The sequence below is a fragment of the Stylophora pistillata genome, chromosome 8 (assembly GCF_964205215.1).
Source record: "Stylophora pistillata chromosome 8, jaStyPist1.2, whole genome shotgun sequence".
NCBI classification, from domain to species: domain Eukaryota; kingdom Metazoa; phylum Cnidaria; class Anthozoa; order Scleractinia; family Pocilloporidae; genus Stylophora; species Stylophora pistillata.
Genome location: NC_142526.1, coordinates 22593694 through 22608425, shown reverse-complemented (window position 1 = coordinate 22608425; position 14732 = coordinate 22593694). Strand labels below are relative to the sequence as shown.

Below are 14732 nucleotides of genomic sequence, written 5' to 3'. Positions count from 1 at the left end.
GGCTACCTGAGCGGGCAAGATGGGTCCATCTTGCCCGCTCGGAATTGCCCGCATTGATCCCGCACATGAAAAGACAGAATTAGAACTACGTTCGTAATTCTTGGACAATTTCGACGACGGAAGCGCAAAAAGCGGTAGAAGATAGTCAAAACAAAAAAAAACGAAATAACTCAGTCTCGTGAGTTTGGTACGCTACAAACACAGTTGGCTTTCTTTCCCGGCTCTCGCAGGAAACAAGTCATTCTTTATTCTTAATAAAGCGAAATATTTTTTTCATAATATGATAAATCCTTTATCAGCTAAGCTTTTTCGGTCAAGATGGCTAGATATTAGGCTCGTGCGACTTCGTCTCGGTCCATAAAAATGCAACAAAACATTGGCAACAGATGCAATAGAACTCGGCCAATATCCAGCCATCTTGACCTCACGCTGGGTTAATAACGCAGGTATATAACCACATGAAGCTAATAAGTAGGCAGTCACAAAGTTGATTATGAAAAGCATATCATTAAAAAGGACATGAATTGCAAAATTTCTCAACGACCAATGCACGCATAAAGTATTCAAAGTTTATTTTAGAGTTAAAGTTCAGAGCTCTTTTACAAACTTTCACATGCACTGTTCCTTTATCCTATTTTGTTAGATTCGCTACTTAGTTTCAAATAGATGACTAGAAAAAATTATGGCATTCTTTCTCTCTCAAAAAGCTCAGATCTTGCTGAGACAAAGTAACAATGATATCAGCGATATACAGTTTTGAGAAAGAAATGTTTCGTTTTTGTTTTGTTTTTGTTTGCTCTCTCCTTTGAACTTCCATTCAACTGGATGATTTCAGCATTTCTAGTGAAGACTGAGCTATCAGTTCTTATCTGCGAGAAAATTTACCGGTTCAGACCAAAATACCACAAATACTTCCTTTGTCAAGCATAAATTAACCTATTCACAGGGATGAGGTAGTTTTAATGGTGCATTTTGGTTCTTCTACCCTTCCGAATAGTTCTTCGCCATCTTCAAGAATGGCATCGCAGACTGAAATGTGCTCATAATCTGGCATTTCCACGTCAATCCTAAACCTTAATACAGAACCACAATACCAAGCAAATGGCAAATTTGGTTTTATAACAGGGTGATCGTAATCTGAAAACTAATATCATTTTCTAATCTTATCTCTTACACACAAAACTGACATGAATAACACTGGTCGGGAGAGACCTCCACCGTGAGGAATCCCACATTTCTCTTACGACGGAGCTAACTTACACAAGGGCTGGAAGCTCTCGTTAGCAACTAAAGAGCCTGGTCGCTTGCGGAGGCTCTTGCGACTATATTTTGAGCACGGTTCGTAGATACATTGTTTCATGAATTTAAAAGATTACAAACTTAAGATACTTTGCTGTAAGAACCCGAGTAGAATTTGAAAAAAATATATATATATATCAGTAAACATTTGTTAACTTCAACATTATCATTACGAGTAGGAGCATTTCTGATTTCCAACTAGTTCTAACTTTCATAATATCATCAGCCATACGTTTTTTGGACATTAACTTAGTCCATAAGTTACCTTGATAAATTGGGAAATAACTTGTCTGTCTCAATATCTCCTGTACATATTTGTTATTTTACCATCACACCGGTTTACCATTGCATTAGGGCGGCGGCGATCAAACGCGCAAAATGTGCGACGGTATTACATTGTAATACAGAGGGAAAATATTGATGTAAACTGAGCGGATCAGAAAATGGCCACTCTGTACGATCAAAACATGGCCTTTTTCCATTTTTTGTTTAGGCTTGAGCAATAAACTGTAAAATGCGTAATTTTTGTTTTTGGTTAGTCTTAGGGAACACTGAAATGACTTTGGCCCGTTTGTGTTGTTTCAGTCCATCGTGCACGCCATAAGCTATTGATACGACACTTAGCTGATGGTCGTAGGAAATACTTAGAAAACTTACACCGAAATAAGAACAGAACCCAAAACCGACTATTTGTAACCGAAAAAATCCTTTCCATCAGAGTAGCTAAACATTGATATGGTTCTCGCATTACAGCTGTTGATTACTAAAAGCTCCACTTGTTGTGTGTTTAGCTCTCGCACAGCCCCATAAGCAAGTGTGGAGGAAAATTAAATGCATGAAAATGGATATCTGAACTGGAATAGGGTTGAAGACACATCCTAAATTAAATTCCCATCCTTTGTCGTTGCAAACTTGAACCACACTGATTTAGAGGAAACAGGCAATCTAAGAGAATTTTAAATTGCTAGTTTGAAGAGCGATGAAAGTAACTAATTTGTTTAAATTGATTACATTAGACAAGTTTTGGAGAGTTTTGATTGGCTCTTGGTCGTTTCAGGAAAAATGTTTAAGCCTAGCTTTGATTTTAAAAAATAACGTTAGCTCAGGTATCCTTTAATTATGAGTCATCTGCAGAAATCCTGACAAATCAGTTTTTAAAATCAGTAAAAGAGTATACAAGGAGGCTAATAATAAAAAGCCTCTGAGGAAGGTCTGCTGTCTCCAGTCCTCGATCTGCGCGGAGCATTAAAGTTTGTTGGCCTCTCTCTTTCAATCCTTAGTGATCTGTTACTTGGGTACTCTGAGCCCATATACCTCTTTGAACTGTCGTATCTCCTGGGTGTGGCAGGTGAATATGGATTTCGTTGGTATCTGAGAGTTTCATTCTGTCTGAGGTAAAGGCAGGGAGAAATGTTGGCTCGGAACTCTATTTGGTTTCCGTGCTTGATGAGATTTTTAAAACATGTACTCAGGACTAATTATTAGTTATACGATAGGAACTATCTCAAAACTTCATGTTGAGTAACAAAGGTGTGTTTTGTCACGTGATAATGCCGCCCACGGACGGTGGAGAGAAGGTCTCAAGAGGGCGATGGCTTTTGCGGCTAAAGGTTAAAATTTTGGCTACTTTATGGCCATCGGTTAATTCCTTTCCTTTATTGTTAAAGGAAAACGTTACGTTTAACTTTTTAAATAATTAACAGTTAAATTGGCCAATTTTTTTTTCCGTTTTACGGCTAACGGTTAATCCCAATGAAAAAGTATATCAGCAAACACGGAGAAAATACATTGTATTGAATTGATTCCCAATCGGTATGTGCCAAGTTTCTTTTTTCTTATTCCTTATGTATATAAGGAATTTGGAGTTGAGTTATCATTGGCTCCTTTGACATTTTGTTAATTTTTTCTTTGCTCGACCTGATTGGCCGTCGTAAGTGGGTCCCTTTGGGTTTAGTTAACGCGAAAAGCGCTCAATTGGCCGAAAAGGCTGTAGGCGTAAGTTAAATTACTTGCACGGTAACAGATGTTGGATCTAATCATTCCTAAATAATATTAGTGCGAAAACTGCGAATGAGTGTAGAATTTAATAAATTCACTTTACGTTAACAAAAGCAAGCTCTTAGAGTCTTAAAGCCTCTGCGTTATTCACATGATCACAGACGAGTTAGTTGAGCAGTTATAAATTTTTGTTATTACTTATGAAAATAACGAGGATTTTTTTAAATTTATGTTCTTTAATGTTCCTGGTCCTTGGTGGTGTTTTAATAATTAAGCGGAAGGGTATTGGGCTTTGATAGCAATGTTAATTGGAGGAACCCAGCCGTGTTAGCGTGGAATGCTTTTCCTCCTTTTATAGCGTGCTGAAAGAAAAATTAAACACAACACTATAAAAAAAAAAAATAAATAAAAAAATAAAATAAAATGAAATATGAAAGCATTGAGTGAAAAAAAAATTAGGAGTGCATGGAATATCGAGGATGGAGATTATTATCGTTGATGCATGTTAAAAGCATAAAAAATGAGATCATAAATTATAATAATTATGCTTGGCGAGACAAATGCCCACCTTCAAGAGAAGGAAAAAAAAAACAAGATAACAAAATAAGGGAAAACCAATCGATTATGCAGTTGCATATAACAGCCAGCTGAAAAAAGACTTTTCATTAGAAAGAACTGAAGCACTTCAGGGTCTTCCGTAGAGGGCTGAAGAGGAATTACATTCGTCTGTTTGTTTGTTGGCCATATTGCAAGTCAGCTTTTCTAGTACAAATATCAATTTAGTTACTAACTTAATGTGGACCAGTTTCAAATGCTTTAATATAAGACTTAAGATCAAACGTTTTCGGTGAAAAGCGCGAACAAAACTTATAATTTTGGCATATCAAACTTATCCCATATAAAGTTGAACATTTGCCTAAGTTGGTCCCAAGCCCCCATATTACTCACCTGACATGCGCAGTTAATTAAATATGCAAAGAGCGCCAATTTTCAAAAATGTGAAAGGGATACAGCTGGCTTACCTCTCGCCGTTCATATCTTTAGTGGGAACATCCTTTGGGCTGAATTTCCCCACAAACGTACCATTTTCAGACTTCTTCGGAGGTGAGGTTCCACCACGCTGCCAGTTGTAGTTGTACCCTTCCATCATGCAATCAGGAGGCGGGGTCTTGATGGGGCCGGATATGAATGGATCAACTTCCGGTAGCATTTTCCGTTCAACCGTTCCATACGCGTTTAATTTCGGCAACTCCTTGACGTGTAAATGTTGCTTGTTTTCATTGTGGCGATAGTAGATGAAAATACCAATGATAATTGCGAGGACTACTGCACCAGCAGCGCTGGCAAAAAACACTGTAATATAGTCAGACCCGTGATCTGAAAAGCAGGGCGCAAATTATAAGTGTGTTTTTTTCAGCTGCGATTATCAGGCATTTGATCAATCTGAATCACAAGCAAATATTACTTTCATCGGAGATCTCTGTGAAAAAGCAACTTGAATAAATGAAACTTCGATACAATCAAAAGAATTCAGCTTTCCAAGGACGAAATAGGGAAAATTCACCGCTAATTGCAAAGATTTTGCATTGATCTCAGTTATGTAGAGTGAGTTCATTCGCCGAAAATCTAGGCAACAGCGCAGACCCTAGTTTAATTTATTTTGTCCATTCTCGCTTTCTGTTCTTGACTATAATTTCACATTTTGGAGGTTTATATGATAGGCTAATAAACAAACGAATATACTTGTTCTCTTTTCACCCTTATATAGGGTTGTTACCGAACCTTAGACGCTCTTATATACCTTGTACGAACAAAAGCCACACAAACAGTGCACCTGCGATCCCAAGTGATCTGGCGTTAGTATCAGAAGAAGAGCCAACCTCCCCAACAGAAGAAGTGTCCATGATAATTATATCTTCCTTAGTGTTAGGGCTGATGATTTTCGGGATGTTCTCGACCGTCGGTGTTGACGTGGTCAGTGGAATGGAGCTGGAGGGAGAGAAGGAGGTTGCTGTTGGAGATATCGCCATCGATACCGATGAGGAACTGACCAGTGAAGAGGTTGGAGCCGATAAAATGCTCGTTGAAGTGGTTTCCGTGCTTTTTGGTAGGTTTAAGAGCGGCCTTCTCAGTCGTCCATACAGCTCTTTAAGAAAAAAGTACGTAATAATCAAAAGAATATCTTTGGACAAGACAGTTTGTTGGAATAAAGTAAATTCTACCCAATTCACGCCTCAAGCTTTGAGACAATCTAAAATTGGCATCGCGCTGAAATGGTAAAATGCCAATTATTAAAAACTGGATCATTGGATAATGCAATTCAAGACTTTTTATTAGCTTAGCCATTATGGTATATGAGCCAATAAACCATAATCTAATATCTGTACATTGTAACATCCGGTCTCTTCAAACAAAATAAAGTCGAGAAGATTTGTCTAATATCTTGGGGGCGCTTTTTGTAATAAAACAATTATTCCACTCGCGCTTGTTGGATATGAGATGATTATAGCTAACTCGGCGCTACGCGCCTCGTTGGCTATCTATCATTTCATATCCAACGCACGCTCGTGGAATAATTGTCAAGTATTTTCCACGATGTTCAGCAGAGACAGCCTCTGAGGTTGAGACTCTTTTTGCCTCACACTCACATGGGTTGCCCACCGTCCTTTTCTAACACTTTGAACGAGGGAATGAGCTGGTGTTTGCAGCATGTTTACAAACAATGTTGTAATTTTTTTAATCTAAAGATTCAAAAACGTAGGTAACCCTTAGTTTATCTGTTCCACTATGATACAGACACAGCTGGAGGGATAAAGTTTAGACTTTTCTCATTTCTCAGCTGATTTTTTCTTAAAATGGTATATGGGTAAAAACGGCGGTTTTCAGCAGCTTCACGAAAATTGCTACTACTTACTACACGTATAAACCAAGCTCAAATACAAATGCTTGTGCTTCTTCTGTGGACAAGGATCTCCGAAGAGTGCAGCATTAATTTTGACCCTACACTTGTTTCTCCCTCCACATAAGGTTTTAAATTTGACTGTGACGTTAGTTTCATTACACTTGAAATTCTTGTCATTATTTTGTCCATTGTAGGGGCACAACACGTGACCAGGATCTGTTCGTCCATAGAATGCAGAATAGATATGCAGCCCCAAACTTGGGTTAGCGCAATGAGTCATGAAGTGTTCTCCGTCACATGCTATGTCGTTTTCTAAATCTGCAAGCTCTAGGAAGGAACTTGCTGAAAAATAAAGAAACTTTGATTACCATTAGAGTTCTGGGTTTGATTGAAGTGGCTCAATGTCTTGGGTTAAATTCACTCAATGCGATGAAATACGAATTATCAGTCAAAGTTCAGGTTAGGTACGTAAGCATCTTAAGATGGAGCAGAAGCTTATAACTTAAGTCATAAGCCTCTGGATGGAGACGGTATTATCTACTGTGGAACCTTGAACCTAAAGACTATTTCCAAAACTTTCTAGTAAGCAATCGTTAATCTTTTTTTCTTTTCACAGGAGTTGATTTAAAAATAAAAGATAATAGCAAAGAAAACCTTGACCTCCTCTAAACGTGTTAAGGTTGAAGAATCCCAATTTGTTGAACGCAGTCGTTTCATGAAGTCTTGGTCCATCTATCAGAATATTACTTGAGGCTTTCAATAGTCCTTTTTACAGTTGTGGGCTTGGTGGCCAAGCCTTTGAACAGGAGTGAGGCTTAGGGTGACCTTGTTATGAGAGATGTTGCTGCTTTTCAAACGCAAATTACTTTGTTATCATGCTAACTAGATACAGGTCTCTATCACAACAGTGTCACCCTTAGCCTCACTCCTGTTCAAAGGCTTGGCCACCAAGCCCACAACTGTAAAAGAGACTATTTCTTGGGCGGCTTTACGTCACGTGCATTGAATTCCGGTAACAGGGATAGAGTGAACCCTTGTGCAGCAACAAAGTTGGATCGTCGACTACCTCTCAAGAGATTCAATGAAATAATTGACAGAATAGATGGGGTTATTGTTATGTATGAAATGTAAAAGGGTCAGTTATAATGATAAAGAAAAAACCATATTGCTGTTTCTACCCTTTCGAAGTTATTGTAAATTGGATCGTCTGTGAATTGCTTCAGGCGTGTAAAATAGCTAAATACGGAGATGATATCGTTTATTGCAGTGTTAATCTAATAATGCTTGTAAACCTGGGACAGAAATTTACCTTGATCGGAGGTGAGTTTTCCTTTTCTAAGTTTTGTGATATGATTATCGTTTAATATTTGTCCCACTGAGGCAGAATATAGGGTTCTATCTCTCATTTATCCTTCTACCGATACAACTGCGCATGTTCAGTTGATCCAACTTTAATAGAGGTTTATCACGTAATATTCCTACTAATCGCTTGCAAAAATAAAGAGAATTACGTTTGATATTTTTTTAACTGACTCGTATACTTTGCAATCAATCTACGTTATACTAAATCCACTATAGTAGGTCCGCCAAGCTCATTCCTTCTTAAATCAATAAAACTATCTGATAATCGATCAATGTCGGAGAAATAAAAAAGCAGTGGGAGTAGTAAAAATAATAAAACTAAAGACTTCAGTAGAACATTTTTTACAGCTTGATAATTCATTCAGTTAAAGCTAAGTTCTCAAAAATCACCTCTCTAGGATTCAAGTCTTTAGCGAGATTTCCATTTTTCCATCACTCTGTTGTTTAGTTTTGTAGTTTCTTGAATGAATTTTTCCTTTTGTTTTTTATAACCTGTCCTAGTTTTCTTCATTTTTTTGCGGAATTCGAAGAATACATTTAGAAAACGTACGGAGACCAATTCAAACCCGCGATGACTTGTACCTATTCTGTTTGATTCTTTTCTTTTCTTAAAGCAAGTTGTGTAGATACACCTTTGAAACAAGTCGATACAATTCCTATTTGAAAGGAGATTTATCTCCCTCCACTAGTACCGTGTGGATACTAATACATTGACACTGATCAAAGACAATTTTTATCTAATAACTTAACTAAACGAGGAAACTTCCCTTACCAGGTTTGTCTTCCGACAACATTACTAGAGTGAGAGAAATTGTTTCTGCTAATCATGATATCACGACTTTAAAAACAACTCTTATTTTCAGGACTTTGTGTCTCTTCTCGAAGACTCAATGTTTAATTTAAATCCGAAAAACATTATCCACTGATGACCGATTTCTCACGTCGCATCTGTAGACTTCTTTTCTTCTTTAATACTGAAACATTAAGAAAATTTGTTCTTTTTTGCCCACACTAAGAAATATACTTTCTGTTTCATACTGAACTATGCAATTTGATTAAATTCTGTGAAGGTAAGAGGTTTTATTTACACTAATCTTTAAAAAAATTCTAAAACAAAACTATCGCAGCTCTTTCCTTCACTGTTTTGAAAATGATCGAAGAAAACTAGTGAAATCTAGACAAAATAGTGTTAATTTAATAACTTGTCATTCTTACAAAACTGCAATGTAAAAATGAAGCCTTAATCAATAAAAATCATTCCTTGAGATCGAGGTAAAATCGCAGTTGTTTACCAAACAATGTTGCGAGATTAAGACATAATCTACTTTCCACCACGATGCGAACTTACTAGCACTACAACACCACTAATGAGAATAAAACTTAGAACATTCTAGATACGACGATTTTCCAAATGTAAGAAATTAAAATATACTCTATATCGAGCAAGTGTTTCTTTAAAGATAACATGCATCGAGAAATAAATATTTCGACTAAAAAAAAAAATTAATGTCACATTCCAGTTTTTTTCTCAACAAGTTTATTTCGTATTTTAGTTGTCTACCTTTGAGAAAGCTTGATATCTGAATAAAAAACATTATCGCATGTAAAGTTTTTAATTCTCAGGAAGCAAATAAGAAAACATTTCGGAGAGCGCGCATCTGTAGAGTTTCCACAAGCAATGAAATTAATTTCCCAAATTACCCAAAGAGCTGTACTTTATGAGAACATAGCATCCAATTTGGAATCGGTCGCAGCTGAACAAAGCGGAAGACAAACACAAAATTGAAATGTATCATAGACATTCACGCATTCGTTGTGTGTTTTTTTCACTAAGATTAACTTCAATCCTATTGGTCAACACAAACGAACACTAGAATTTCTCAGCTGGGCGTTCTTGAAGCGTGGTGCAAATTACTCCGCCTTTTAAGAAAACAAGATTTTTTAAAATGATTGAAGCAAAAATAGCTTACATGAACTAAATCTCATAGTCTTAGAAGCCGCAAAGCTGCGACGATATCGTTGAGGAAACTCTCGGAGCTACCTATGTCGGTACCCAATCAGCAGCTCATGCGGTTGAATCGTAAACATACAAGATTAAACGTGACGGGATTTCTTTGAGTCTAAATTAAACGTTTTCATTGGTGATTATAAGTGGCAAACCACGAACTGAGCTTAAAATTCAATGGTATAACACCTTGGAACCAAAGAATGCCGCCAGGCATAATTTTCAAAGAAGCTCAGTGAAAGAGACATCTCGGTGGTCGTCGCTTGAGATAATTTCGAAAATTTTCTGCAATATTAGCGCTCGAACAAAAAGGGAACAATTACATATCAACATCTGATATCGCTGAACTCCCGTCTTAATATTTGTTTAAGGTCTCATATCTTTGTCGATCGAACAAAATGCTATTGAAAGTGTCCATTTCAGAGCCCAGCCCTATAAGAGCTGTTTACACTTTGAATGAAGTCTCAAACTCTTTCTTCGGATATGACCCCTTCGAAAGATTAATCCGGCTGTCTGCCACGATAAATCATTGTGAGATTTTACTTTCGACGCACAAGCTGTAAACAAAGAGCATATATAGCAGTAGAATAATAAATCAGACTATGACAAAGAATGAGAAAAAAAAAACTGTAGAGTTTACCTCCACAATGAGGAAAAAAATCAGTGAGAAGCAGTTGAAAGACCTATGGTATAAAAGACAAGAACGTGTGAATTCTTAACAGCATAATCACTGCTCATTCGTGTTTGGCTTAAAAACAGTTCGCTAGTAACTGTACGCAAATTACAGTTCACACTTACCAATTTCAAAACAACTGCTTTGTACAATACCTCAGAAGCCATTTCACTGACATGTAGAAATTCCAACCATATCACCTTTGAATTCGCGCTAAAACGAATTCTACCCTGGGTAAGAGCGAAGTTAAAGAATTAAAACGTGGGTGAAATATCAAGCAGAGTATAAGTCCCCCTCAGTTTTCTGCTAATATATCTTCATACGTCGTTGCCGCGGGGGTTTTGTTGAACCAGTGTTCACCGCACCACCTGTCTTAGCGCTGCAGACAATGCACAAATCTCGCGTCAGAATTTTAATCAGCAAAGGTTTCAACTAAACCCAAATGATAACAAAGCAAGACAAAGAAAAAAAAATCCTAATGAAGGCAGCAAAAAGTTAACGAATTTAAAGCGCCCTCCAAGCGGGTTATTTAGCAAAGAGAGTGTGTTTTTATGAGTATGCTTCATTAGAAAACAGTGTGCAAACTAAGGCGCGTCCGATGTTATCGAACACGGGATGAAGTCAGAACGGCTACTCGCAGAAAAATGGATTAATCTTCTCAAATTAATAAGTAAAATCTTATTTAAGGCTTCACTGTTCAGAAATTAAAAAAAGGGATTTATACCCAAGCATTCTGCGATGACGCCTTTAAAAATAAACATCTTGATTTCTCTATGAACCTTGTACCAAATCAATATTTCAGCTTAATGCTTACCTGCAGGAGAAAAACGTCTGTTAATCAACGATGAAGTTAAAGAAAAAAATATCTGCCAGTTCAACTGATTTTTGCCAAAGAGCACAGAAACCCAGTGCTATTTATCTGCAAATAATAATGTAATTATAGATATTGATCAATCGTGGAGGTAACTTCCTTCTTTGTAGCATAGTCTTCCCATGTCAATGTTAGCATTAGCAATTTTCTTGTTCTCCTATATCTTTTAATTAAACGTCAACGAGTGACCATACTTTCATCTCACGACATTTGTATTAATTTGGAAACAATTACTAAATTTGACTGCTCCTTGACTTGAACAATCCGTCATTATTTACGAAAACTTTATTCCTTTGTAAGTGTTCTTAGTTTTTTATCTTTAATCTAGATTGCCGATCTAAAGTTGTGAGACCAACGTTTATTTTACAACCTCCGGTTTGTCATTTGAAGACAGCTTGGCGAGAAACGACGCGAGACGTGCGGCCATTGAAACCTTTACTGTTAGTAATACAGTTGATCTTTATCTTTGTTGCCTCTTCTCCACTTTTTGGTCTGTGAGATACAATGCAATATATGAAGTTCATATATTGTGTACTGCGGTATTAGATACATATGATGCACGATCCTCGCAGTAGATAGCGCTATTTAAGCAATAGTGAAAATCAGACCTGAAAAAATCAGGCCTGTACGGGATTCGAACCACTGACCTCTGCGATACTAGTGCAGCGCTCTACCAATTGAGCTAACAAGCCAACTGGGAGCAGGCCGTTAAGTTGATTCGTAATAAACCCGTGAAAGTGATAAATGAGATACAATGCAATATATGAAGTTCATATATTGTGTACTGCGGTATTAGATACATATGATGCACGATCCTCGCAGTAGATAGCGCTATTTAAGCAATAGTGAAAATCAGACCTGAAAAAATCAGGCCTGTACGGGATTCGAACCACTGACCTCTGCGATACTAGTGCAGCGCTCTACCAATTGAGCTAACAAGCCAACTGGGAGCAGGCCGTTAAGTTGATTCGTAATAAACCCGTGAAAGTGATAAATGAGATACAATGCAATATATGAAGTTCATATATTGTGTACTGCGGTATTAGATACATATGATGCACGATCCTCGCAGTAGATAGCGCTATCTACTGCGAGAATCGTGCATCATATGTATCTAATACCGCAGTACACAATATATGAACTTCATATATTGCATTGTATCTCATTTATCACTTTCACGGGTTTATTACGAATCAACTTAACGGCCTGCTCCCAGTTGGCTTGTTAGCTCAATTGGTAGAGCGCTGCACTAGTATCGCAGAGGTCAGTGGTTCGAATCCCGTACAGGCCTGATTTTTTTCAGGTCTGATTTTCGCTATTGCTTAAATAGCGCTATCTACTGCGAGGATCGTGCGTCATATGTATTTTTGGTCTGTGTACGAAGTATGAACGGGGTAAATTTCCATTCCTTTCAAAATGGCAAAAATAGGGCTCAAATCATTTTGACTCACACTGTTTTTCATAGTCTCAATCAGAGCTGCATAAATTTCCTATCCTAGTTCAATCAAAAAGGGAAAAAACTAACATTCCACTCAGAGTTATTTTTGGCTAAAATCGCGGTTATCCGAAGTACATTAAGCCAAGAAGATTAAATAATTGCCTGAATAACACAGCATGGTAATTCGCTTGTTTTAATCAATGCTCTTTACGGAAGTCGGTAAGACAATTAAAGAAAATTATGCAGTAAGAAGTTGAGTTCGTAGACTAATTTCCTACCCATATTTCAACGCAACTCAACTCTGTATCAAATTACTTAAGTTTAAAGATCAGTGATTTTTCAAGAACACACTGACTCTTTGTTCAGTCTACTTGAAAGTCTTTACCTCTTTCTTTCATTCTACCTCGCATTTCATTTTTCTAATTTTTGTTTGAATTCGAGTCTCGTTTGATAGATATATAATCCCACGCAATCGTTGCGTAATTTTTTCTATTCGAACTCAGTTCAGTCCAACGAAAAAGCAACACGTATTTCTGATCCCAATTGGCTCGTTGTAGGCCTATTACACTCAATACCTCAGTGGCTATTAGTGGTATAAAAAAGGTTTTTGAATTAAACTAGAAACCAGCCTCATCAATCTTCCAAATTGATTAAGATGACGTCACACGCCGCTAAGGTTTCCTCCAAGAAAATACTCACACAAGCGAGTTCATTGAATTGCTTATCTAAGTTCCCGCTATCTCCTCCCCTGAAGGCAAAGCAGGTTCATCCCCACCTTTACCAGTCTTCAATTATTTCCACTCATTAGCTTCAACGAGCGATCCACATTTTGAATCTATGATTGCAAGCTTTTCTTTCGCCTCAACGCGGGGCAAATGTAACTCAATGGTCAAATTATTTGCCTCAACGGGCAGAGATTTTGACTCAACCATCAAATTTAACGCCTGAATGGGCGAAGAATATTTTGAATGATTTGCCTGTGGTACCGAAGTCGCTTTCGACGCAAAGCAGGTTAGCTTCACACCTTCCTCTCTTTTCTCCCTAGACCTGCAAGCTGCAGTCGGCAGTTTACTCCGAATGAAAGCATTTTTGCCTAACACTTCATTGCTGAATGCACTGAGAAAAAAAATGATCTCCATGAAGTAGGACTTGATCGATATCTTGGCACCTCCATTCGCGAATCGGAAAAAATTGCTCACATAATAGAGCAGCCAAACACATAAATATCTCAGTCTTGTCTTCCTCGAGAGTCAGCACTAAAAACCGTTCATGACCTTGATTAATACTTCCGCAAGCAATTAAAGACATCTATTTTAAAAAACTCAACTTGTTTATCGTGTCCTTGATTTCTAGCAGAGCGGGGCAGCTGTACACAGCTATTTCTCGAAATCGTTCGACATATCTCCACATGTATTTTACGTGATATCATCACAAGCACCCCAGATATAAAAACCGCAATTGACTGCGCATGTCTCCAAACTTACATCCGACAAAGTTTGCCTTTTTCTCGCTATTGTTTAAAAGAGGCTGCTGCCTCGCTAGGGCTCGCTAGCAATAAGGCTTTGCATACCCTTAGCTTCACGGTACGTGACTTTAAAGAAATGTTTCGAATGCTTGATTTCTATCGCTTCCTGATCCTTCAAACTTCAATTGATATTTTATCGAGCTTTTCAATTACAATTTAGTTTTATCAAGTTGAAGTGAGTGGATAATGTAAATTTGTCACCGCCGAGTTTTAAAAGCTGATATTTCGAGTGTTGGCCCTTCATCAGAGCGAATGATGAAATTTTTGAAACTGGTAGCTAGAAAAAAGGATCGTGGCGAAGAGAGAGAGATACGAGATTAATTAACGGATTGAAAATCCATACACAGGCAAATGATAAATGATAAGTCATTACCTCGCTTGTTGTCATGTGACAATAATCGATTTTGGTGAGACGACGACTTTCCAAGTTCCTAATGGCTGCAAAGCATTTAAAACTATGGAACAACCGCTGCTCCCCCAACGAAAATGCTACAGTTACGCAACCATTAACACTTGTGAGTTTCTCGCAACAACCACTGAAAACCCAGTAGAATCCATGCTGCGTATTAGTTATTGAAACAATATATTTTGTTTAGCAATTTTGAGTTTGCTTTGTTTTCATTTTTCAAATCTCCATATTTTGTATTTCATAATAATTT

At 37.5% G+C, this 14732-nt stretch overlaps 1 protein-coding gene across 10 annotated transcripts; it reads right to left on the bottom strand.

Moving 5' to 3' along the window:
• Positions 1-555: 555 nt before the first annotated feature.
• Positions 556-14573, bottom strand: LOC111325257 (uncharacterized). Of its 10 annotated transcripts, none has more exons than XM_088729211.1 (8): positions 14447-14573; positions 11054-11158; positions 10365-10618; positions 10207-10249; positions 6212-6541; positions 5099-5443; positions 4320-4674; positions 556-2688 (listed from the first exon to the last, which is right to left on the bottom strand). In XM_088729211.1, exons 3-8 carry the CDS (start codon positions 10404-10406, stop codon positions 2484-2486), a joined length of 1320 nt encoding a protein of 439 aa, XP_088585337.1. In that variant the 5' UTR covers positions 10407-10618; positions 11054-11158; positions 14447-14573; the 3' UTR covers positions 556-2483. The 10 variants fall into 10 exon arrangements, with proteins under 10 accessions (XP_088585337.1, XP_088585338.1, XP_088585344.1 ...); XM_088729212.1 differs by having other exon boundaries at positions 10365-10469; XM_088729218.1 differs by lacking the exon at positions 10207-10249 and having other exon boundaries at positions 10365-10469.
• Between the last annotated feature and the right edge of the window lie 159 nt (positions 14574-14732).